This window comes from Carassius auratus, unplaced genomic scaffold (assembly GCF_003368295.1).
Source record: "Carassius auratus strain Wakin unplaced genomic scaffold, ASM336829v1 scaf_tig00042586, whole genome shotgun sequence".
Lineage (NCBI taxonomy): Eukaryota > Metazoa > Chordata > Actinopteri > Cypriniformes > Cyprinidae > Carassius > Carassius auratus.
Genome location: NW_020526726.1, coordinates 50,781 through 61,139, shown reverse-complemented (window position 1 = coordinate 61,139; position 10,359 = coordinate 50,781). Strand labels below are relative to the sequence as shown.

General features: G+C 37.0%; 1 protein-coding gene across 2 annotated transcripts; it reads left to right on the top strand.

The window, feature by feature from the left end:
- The first annotated feature begins 2,878 nt into the window (after positions 1-2,878).
- Positions 2,879-9,832, top strand: LOC113085971 (histone H1-II-like). 2 transcript variants are annotated; one of them, XM_026255305.1, is made up of 6 exons: positions 2,896-2,918; positions 5,115-5,355; positions 6,902-7,144; positions 7,227-7,283; positions 8,457-8,567; positions 8,948-9,832. In XM_026255305.1, exons 2-6 carry the CDS (start codon positions 5,313-5,315, stop codon positions 9,412-9,414), a joined length of 921 nt encoding a protein of 306 aa, XP_026111090.1. In that variant the 5' UTR covers positions 2,896-2,918; positions 5,115-5,312; the 3' UTR covers positions 9,415-9,832. The 2 variants fall into 2 exon arrangements, with proteins under 2 accessions (XP_026111091.1, XP_026111090.1); XM_026255306.1 differs by lacking the exon at positions 5,115-5,355 and having other exon boundaries at positions 2,879-2,918; positions 8,948-9,831.
- The last annotated feature ends 527 nt before the right edge of the window (positions 9,833-10,359 follow it).

The window sequence follows — 10,359 nt, the reverse complement described above, 5'->3', positions numbered from 1 at the left end:
AGCCACTGAGCAGTTCCCATACCAGACTGTGATGCAACTGGTCAGGATGCTCTCGATCGCACACCGGTAAAAGTTCACCAGGATGGATGAAGACAGCTGGTTCTTCTTCAGTGTCCTGAGGAAGAAAAGGCGCTGGTGAGCCTTCTTGACCAGGTTGGAGGTGTTTGTGGCCCAGGAGAGTTCCTCCGAGATGGTGGTTCCCAGGAACTTGAAGCTGGAGACACGTTCAACAACCATCCCGTTAATGTGGATGGGGTCATGCGTGCTTCCTTTCTTCTTCATGAAGTCCACAATGAGCTCCTTGGTCTTATTGGTGTTAAGGAGCAGGTTATTGTCAGCGCACCATGTGGCCAGGTGCTGTATCTCTTCCCTGTAGGCAGTCTCATCGTTGTCACTGATGAGGCCAATCACCGTGGTGTCATCTGCAAACTTAATGATGGAGTTGGATCCATGCACAGGCTTGCAGTCATGGGTGTAATTAGTACCCTCTGTTTCTGTCTGTACTTGTACTGTGAACAATGACAATAAAGTTGACAGATGAATTAAGTGCATTTAAGTGCCATTCAATTGGGGTTTTAAATAAAGCATTTTCTGAGATGCACATTAAACATTAAACACATAAAACATTAATTAAATGTATCCTTTAATTATTTAAAATTAAGCAAACTTAACTTTTTGGTAAACAAAGGGGATTTACTATTAAAAATAAAACATGGAAGAAATGTTGTGTGATTAAACCTTAAAAAAATAATGTTTGATTGTTTGCCTCCCAAACAATGTTAGGTAAGTTATTCCAGAGTTTAGGCGCCAAATAGGAAAAGGATCTGCCGTCCGCAGTTGATTTTGATATTCTACTGTAGATATTATCAAATGACCTGAATTTTGAGAACGTAGCGGACGTAGAGGATTATAATGTAAAAGGAGCTCATTCAAATACTGAGGTGCTAAACCATTCAGGGCTTTATAAGTAATAAGCAATATTTTAAAATCTATACAATGTTTGATAGGGAGCCAGTGCAGCGATGACAGGACCGGGCTAATATGGTCATACTTCCTGGTTCTAGTAAGAACTCTTGCTGCTGCATTTTGGACTAGCTGTAGTTTGTTTACTAAGCGTGGAGAACAACCACCCAATAAAGCATTACAATAATCTAACCTTGAAGTCATAAATGCATGGATTAACATTTCTGCATTTGACATTGAGAGCATAGACAGTAATTTAGATATATATTTGAGATGGAAAAGTGCAGTTTTACAAATGCTAGAAACGTGGCTTTCTAAGAAAAGATTGCAATCAAATAGATCAAATATGGTGTCACACTGGTTTCCTTAAACTTCTTTAAGCATAAAGGAGCAACTGTATTTAAAATGCTAGAAAAGAGAGAGTCCATAGTTTATGTTACATCATCAAGTTGTTCTGAGGTTTTGGATATGCTAAGGAATTCGGATACATCAGGAAGATAACTTAAAAAGCAGTCTTTTGTGGTAGAAGTGATGGTTCTTCGATACTTGTAACAAGAAGTAGAATTTACAATTTTGGCTATATGAAGTTTGCACAAAACTAAATAATGATCTGAGATATCATCACTTGGCTGCATAATTTCAACACTATCAACATCAATTCCATGTGACATTATTAAATCGAGAATATGAGTTCGACAATGAGTAGGTCCTGAGACATGTTGTCTAACCCCAATAGAGTTCAGAATGTCTATAAATGCTGATCCCAATGCATCTTTTTCATTATCAACATGGATATTAAAATCACCAACTATTAAGACTTTATCTGCAGCCAGCACTAACTCGTATGTAAAATCACCAAACTCTTTAATAAAGTCTGTATGGTGCCCTGGTGGCCTGTATACAGTAGCCAGTACAAACATAACAGGGGATTTATCATTAACATTTGTTTCTCTGGATAAAGTTATATGAAGCACCATTACTTCAAACGAGTTATACTTGAAGCCTGCCCTCTGAGAAATCCTGAAAACGTTGTTATAAATTGAAGCAACACCTCCCCCTTTGCCTTTTAGACACGGCTCATGTTTATAACAGTAATCTTGGGGGGTGGACTCATTTAAAATAATGTAATCATCAGGTTTTAGCCATGTTTCTGTCAAACAGAGGACATCTAGATTATGATCAGTGATCATATTATTTACAAAAAGTGTTTTCTTAGAAAGGGATCTGATATGCAATAAGCCAAGCTTTATCATTTGTTTATCCGTATTGCATCTGTTTTTTATTTGTTGAGCCGCAATGGAATTGCTACTCTTAACTTGGTTTGGACGTTTTTTTGTATTTTCGGGGAATAGACACAGTCTCTATAGTGTGATCTCTAGGTGAAATAGTCTCTATGTGCTGAGAATTAACTGACCTCTGTGATGTGAGTCAGCTAGCAGATGGTCGGTTAAGCCAGTCTGTCTGCTTCCTGACCTGGGCCGCAGTTAGTCAAGTATAAACTCAAAGACTATGGTTCAGTTGGACTCGGGCGCGGTTCGCATGCAGTGTTGCGGCAAGGGTCGCTTTTGGTCTACGGCTAAGGTGCAAAACGCATAAAAACTAAAAACTGCAAAGTCCTTGCTGCACTTCAGCTGGTACCTTGCAAACATCCTCATACGAGCAGCACGATTACGTGAAAATTTTCGCGCCACTAAGGCGACACATCTGTTTAACAACAGGCTGTGGACCAAACACAAAACACAAACACAAAATTATCCACAAAGAAAACAGAACGATGCACTCCATTGTGTTCAGAGAGCGCCGCTCTTCCTGTTTATCCCGAAACCGTCGCACCATAATGACGTAAGCGTGCTCCGGCACGAATGCTGAAACCCTATATGTGAGTGCAGGCCAGAGGGGGAGTGGGGAGGGGGGACAATCGTACTCGGGCCCAGTTCATGGCAACCTTGCCTAGTGTGAGTACACCCTTAAAGGGTTAACCTTTTAAACTTCCATAGAAATAAGGCTAATGATTCTCCTTTAAATTAACTCAAATTATACACAAAGTACAAATTTGTTTTCACTAAATGTAAATCAACACACCAATGTAATTCTGGTATAGCTATGTAAACTCAGTACATAAATAAAGTAGGATTATGTAAATGAACTTAAATTGAACAGTTTCAGTCAAGAATTTAAACTGTAACACTCGATTAATATACCCAATGAATCACAGAGTATTAAACCGTTATATCCTCCAAAATAAACAACTTATTGTGGGCCCACCACACACACACACCACACGCACGCACACGCACGCGCACACACACACACACACCCCGTTGCAGGCCTGAAACGTTGCTTGTGTGCGTTGAGGCCGAATGAAACGTAAAATGGCCGCTTCACTCAATAAGAGCACAAATAAAATAAACAAAGGGTACCTGACAGTAAATGGCAAGGGTTAACGATTCCCGTCACCCGTCAGATCGATCCACGTGAAACCATCATCATTTAGGAAGCTCTGTGATGTTCCCGCGATGCCAGAGGAACTCCTAACCACTCGGCGATTAGGAGGGCTATCTGGATTCCTCCTCAGTGGCTCGACTCCGTCACTCTCAATCGTTGCACTAACAGAGCAATCACTCAGATCACCTTTGATGCTCTCACATACACACCGATGTAAGGGATAACGTTAAACTTGAGTAAAGTTTCTCACCAGTAACATAAATAGTCAATTTTACTGCAATAAACTAACAGTTCTTCCGAATCGTCGTGTTGACTTCACAACAGAATACTATTCAGCTTAACACTTAAATAATGCAGTAAAGACTATATTTTTACACAAATAAAACCAGCGCGCTCTGTTATCATGCCGACAACATCTTTTTTTTTCTCTCCTTCTTTTTCACCTCCTCACTCACACTAGCCCTGGCCAATCACAGCTGCCATAACTGATATGAGGCGGGATCAAGCTGTTTTTAGCCAATAACCTTAAACCAAATACAACTTACAGCTATTACCATTTCTGAACAGGTACACTTTGATTTAATAATAAACTCTCATCACCAAGCAGCGCATTTCTGCATAAAATAAACAAATAAATAAAATGCAAATGATAATAAAGAATAATCATGTAGAAATTAACCCAGGGTTACACTTTCATCAGGTTTCTCAGTGGGTGCATCACTGAGTGGGGAGAACCTGTTAAATGTTTTGATCGGAACAGAAGAGCGGTGTTTTGACCCATGACTATACTGCCTCACTGTCACCCAGTTGCCCTGCTGCAGGGGCTCTGTTGCCGGAACTGAACAATGTACAGCAATCCCTGAGCTAGATGCATCCAAAGCCATATCTAGAGCCCTAACATTCTTACTGTCCTCAATTAAAGTTTGAGGACAGTCTCTAATTCTGAAATCTGGCATCTTTACCTTTCCTAGGTAAAGATGCCACAAAAATAATCTATTCAAAAGTTTACCAAGTATAGAAGTAAAGAAATGTGCCATATCATCCTTTAAAACACTAACACTTGGAAGAATAACTGTATCTCTACTGATCTCCTTCATAGGTTTGTCATTTGATCAAGCTCCTTGTTTTTTTGCAAATTGATCCATTCCGGAAGCGTAAGTGTAAATGCTTCATCAAGGATTTACTTTGTACATGAAAATGCTTGAAACTTTCAATAATTTTGAGAAAACAAGTAATTGATGCTGTCATCGAACAAAATATGTCATCTTACAGAAGTCTGTAGATAAGAACAGGTCCGAGCTCATCCAGATTGTTATAGTGATGCCAGTGGATATTATAACCACTAGTAATGTTCAATATATCACCTCTAGAAATAATGTTTTTAATTTTCTTTTTTTCATTTGAAGAGCGAGATGTTCAGTTACTGCTTGTGTTCGCAATAGGTAATATTTTTGTACTTATCTTATTCATTCATACTGCAGGATAATAACAGATTTGTTACTAGTGTGGTGTGGAATCACACACCCATACTGAAGAGGTGAAGTATTTTTAATGAAATGTTGCTCAGCAAACTCACCCCAATCACACATTATAAGCTAAAACGCTGCCATCAAGTCACTATGATTTTTAAATGCTTTTAATCATTTTGATGTGCAATACATTCCCACCTGTGCGTTTACAGGTCCCCCTCATCATATACTTTACAGGTAACAAACCAAAGGAAGAGGCACGCTGCACGAATCCGCTGCTGGACCAATCATATCGGCTTTTACCACTTTCGTTTTATCTGACTGAACCCCACCCAATTTACTTGAACAAGGAAGCGTTGAAAGTATCGACAGGTTTACAAAATAATAATAATAAATTAATCATCTGCATTTGTGGGTTTGGGGTTAACAATAAAAATGAGCGAGAACAACGAGGGAGAGCAGCAGGAGCGATGCGAAGGTACAAATCAATCATAGCTTACATGATGTGTGAAATAAGTGCTTTAAAAATTCTTACCTTTTAATTTACTAGAATTGGGTTCGTACACGGTGGTTAAGGGACTGAAGTAGCCTAATTGAATTTGACTTTTTGAAATTTAAGTCCCGTTAATGCCTTGAAAACAAACATATTTATGAAAAGGTAGCCTACTTAAAAACTTAAAAACGTGAATTATAAAAACAACGACAACATGGACCACAAGGGAGGGGAGACACACACAGTATTATTGCTATGATTCCACTACGTAGCTATACTAAACAATTGAAATCACAATCACGTCGGAATATTTAAAACTCTTTTCGCCCAACCGCTGATCCAGAGAGAGCAGCGCTCATGATAAGTTTAATGTTTGAAACACCTTCACAAACAATCTACACAGTAGAGGTTACATTTCTGTGTTGCAAACATTAACCTACTACTAACGAAAGTATTACACCTCTTTTCCATCAGAGGTGACTGAAAGTAATGTCTATTTCAGAAATGAACAGTTCAAGATAATATAAATCATGTAGTCATCTAAAATAGATATTAATTTTAGGCTGAACAATGAGCTTGTTAAAGCAATTACGAGTGTAATCATAATGATTGTATTAGCCTATATGGAAATTTAGAGGCTTCCGAACTCTTAGCTTTACTTTATTATGAAGTAGTGGTATCTGGATGGCATTTTTTATGATTGTTGTGATTATTTCAGTTATTTACTGAACTGAATAAATTAATATTTAATGGTGTTAACTGTTGTCTTACACTGCAAAATGATAATACATAAAATTATTAAATTCATCACAATTATTTATTGAAAAAAGCACACAAAATCCCAATAAATTATTTTTAAGACAATTAATCACCAGCCAAATTAAGGCTAGTTACAGGCCTATTATTATTGTTATTATTATTAATATCATTTTATTTATTTAATTTTAATTTGAAAGTTAATAAGATATAGTAATTTCTCTCTCCTCTATTTCAGCTATTAAGAGAAAATTATTGTTTATGTAAATTGACAAATGTATACTTCACACACTTACAAAACTTGTCTAATGTAAGTGCTCATCATTAATTTAATTTTTATGTATGCTAAAGAAAAAGAAAATTGGTATAGTCCTGCATTTTTCACGGAGAGATGGAAAAAAAGTTGGAAGCTACAAAGTTGATGTACAGTAGACACCAGTTTCAGCTGCATATTCCTGCAACTTACTAGACTAATAATGTGTCACTAAATATAAGCTACTTCACTCTGATGCTTTTTTTGTTTGTTTGTTTGTTTTTTTAACCATTTCACTGCATTGTGTTTTAGGGTTAACAGAAGTTTTTGGAAAATTACTGGACAATGTCCTGGTAGAAAATTACCAGTACATTTTCCTTTTATTACAAATCCTTTTCCATTGTATTATTATAATTATTATTATTTTATCATTAGTCTCATTTTAAATTCGAGTTATTAAATTGGAAAAGAAAAAACTGTCTAAAAGTTGTACAGTAATAGATTTTATTCATTTATCCCCAGAGGCCAGGTTTGTGGATGAAAACTATTCATACCTTATTCAAAACGTTACTACAGTGATGCCAATAGCAGATGAACTACTCAACAAGGGCATGATACATAATGAAACATATGAAGAGATCAAAGCAGAAAAAACAGACCAGGAAAAAATGAGAGAATTATTCAAATCATTAAAGCCTGACAACGTCAAAAGCACCTTTTATTATTTGCTGGAAAAGCATGCAAAACACCACTTCAAAAAACTGGGTAAGTTAATATTTTCAAGAGATTTATGAGTACTACAGCTACAGATTTAATCTATAACCTGTACTGTGCTTATTGTTAACAGGTGGTGTCAGCAGGAAACGCAAGCTTGCTGATCCTGAATGCTCAATACCATTTAAAAGTGAGTTTACCTTGTTGTTATTAGTAGACAGTGCTTGTTGGAAAATATTTTGAAAAAGTCCCATGTTGAAAGTACTAATAGTGGAACAATATACAGTATATCTGCCACAACTTTGAAAATGAAAACATAAGAAAAAACTGAGACATTAAAATACATTTTAAAACATAAAAAAAACAATGTTTTACTATAGTAAGTGATACACTGATCATAATGAATTAATTTATCAGGACTGAAAACTAGTTACAAAGAAATAAAGTGTTATGAACATAATCTTCTTATTCAGTTGATGAGTCGGTTTAAGTTTATTTGTAGTCACAGTAGCCTATATACATCACATTTAGAAAGAATGATCATTTATAGTATATTTTATAAAAGCTCCCAAACAAAAAGCATTATTATATCTTTATGACTTAGGCTACATGGAGATAAACTCTCATAGAAGAGACCTATGACAGATAAAATATGTTACTAAATAGTAGTGTGTAGTCTTTTGCATTGATTATAAATATTTCTGCCATGTCTGGTGATAATCCAGATCAGATCAAGGTATTTCAAACACTCACTGCTGACTGAAAGGGAGTTTTGAGCTCAAATTATTTAAAAAAGTTTGTAATGCTGGTTTTACAGCTGTAAAAACTCCGCCTTTGTTCATAACCACTCCTCTAGCCCCAAGAGTTGTCAAGAGTACCGACTGCGATAACATTCGGTACTGAAATTTTAAAAACATCAATTTCCCACTAAGATTTGAGCGGTGCTGAGCAGATTCTTAAACTGTGCTTATTGGTCATTGTTTTTATGTACTCAACAGATTACACAGTTGTTTTGGCTTCAATGCTCATCGCTTCATGCTCTTCACCGAGTGCTCACACAACTGCGACACCATTTGGTACAGACCAAATGTTCTGAAAATGGATCAGTCAGTGGATACCTAATATAGCTGCACATAGATGGATCCGCTGATAGATGCAGCTTTCAAACACTCTCATGTGTTTCTTGTGTGAGGACTCCGTGAAGAACATGAATCGATCAGCATTGAAGCCAATAGACATAAATGTTTGAGTACATGAAAACAATGACCAATCAGCGCTTTTTAAGAAATCTGATCAACAGCAAACAGACAAAACTATGTGCAAGATGTCATCATAAAAAACTGTTTATGTGTCTTTGTCACAGGACTTAATACTAAGACTACAGAACAAGACATCACTAACTATAACAATGCTAGTAACTCAGCACCACCACCAAGACCAGCATCAACAAATATTGTGACCAACATTATATGTGGTGAGTTGGTATTTTGATTGATAAAAACATTAATAAAACAATTGTCAGCCATATCCATAAATTAAAATTAAAAGTTAAATTAAATAAATGCATTTAGCAGACGCTTTTATCCAAAGCGACTTACAGTGCATTCAGGCTATCAATGTACCTATCATTGTGTTCCCGGGGAATCGAACCCCCAACATTGCACTTGCTAACGCAATGCTCTACCACTTGAGCTACAGGAACATATTATATACACCATACAGTATGTATACAATTGTGATGTACTGTAATTTATGTGTGGACACCACTAATTGTAAATATTATATTTGTGCTTTATGTTGCTGATGAAATACCTCCTTATAAACGGGACAATACTCCCATCATAAATGAAATAGGAATGCCCCCTGCACCCAAAAAAGAGTGTAAGAAATCCCCAGCATTGAAGAAAGAGAAACAAACTCTTGCACCAGAGAAAGCGGACAAACTTCCCACACCCAAGAAAGCAGAGAAACTTCCCGCACCCAAGAAAGCTAAAAAACCTCCCGCACCCAAGAAAGCGAAGAAACCTCCCGCACCCAAGAAAGCGGACAAAATTCCCGCACCCAAGAAAGCGGAGAAACTTCCCGCACCCAAGAAAGCGAAGAAACCTCTCGCACCCAAGAAAGCTAAAAAACCTCCCACACCCAAGAAAGCGAAGAAACCTCCTGCACCCAAGAAAGCGAAGAAACCTCCCACACCCAAGAAAGCGAAGAAACCTCCCGCACCCAAGAAAGCGAAAAAACCTCCCGCACCCAAGAAAACGAAGAAACCTCCCGCACCCAAGAAAGCGAAGAAACCTCCCGCACCCAAGAAAGCAAAGTAACCCCCCGCACCCAAGAAAGAGAAACCACCCATGCCCAAGAACCTAATTTTTTGGTTCATTTATAAACTCTAGAATAGATCTGTCTCAGTATGTGTTTTAAATCCTATGCAATCACTTTGTATTGTTGTGCTGTTCTTACCGAACATTAACTTTTTTTTCCTCTTGATAAAGAAATGGATGAAGAAAATGCATATAAATTATTCCAATACATATTCATTAGCCCTCCGACATAGTAGTCATTTTGTGCATTTTTGTTGGTGTTGGATGGGGACAGAATGGACTTTAATTTATTTGGCATCCTCCCCTTAACCATTAAATAATAGTAGACTATAACTTTTGGTTATGAAATGAAAAATTCAACATAGTAACAAAAAACTTAAAGGGGTCATATGATGCGATTTCAATTTTTCTTTGCTCTTTGGAGTTTTACAAGCTCTTGGAAATGAAGATCTGTAAAGTTGCAAAGACTTAAGTCTCAAATCCAAAGAGATATTCTTTATCAAAGTTAAGACTCCCCCTTCCAAAAATAGATGCATCTTTAAGATTACTTACAACAGAACAGCAACGCATTTTATTGACGACTGTTTTGTGAATCTACGAGAGGAGGTAATTATGACTTTGCTATGACAATCTGGCTCTTCTGAATCAGCTACTGTAAAGGTTCATTCACATATAGCGTCTTTTGCGCTCTGTTTGTTATTTCAAATGTAGGCACGCACTTTGGAAAGAAGGAGAAAGCGGCGTGCCTAGCGTTTTCCACAAGTTTTTAGGCATGATATGTGAATGGCCCCTAATTATGTTTTGTTATTAGCTTAAGTATTTGCTGTTGACTGTTCAAATGTGGAGTTTTGTGCGGCATGTTGACTCTGTTCCTCTTTCTCGCTTGAACTGATGGTAAAACTAAGGACATTATTAACTGTCTTTACATTTATTTTGAAAGATGAA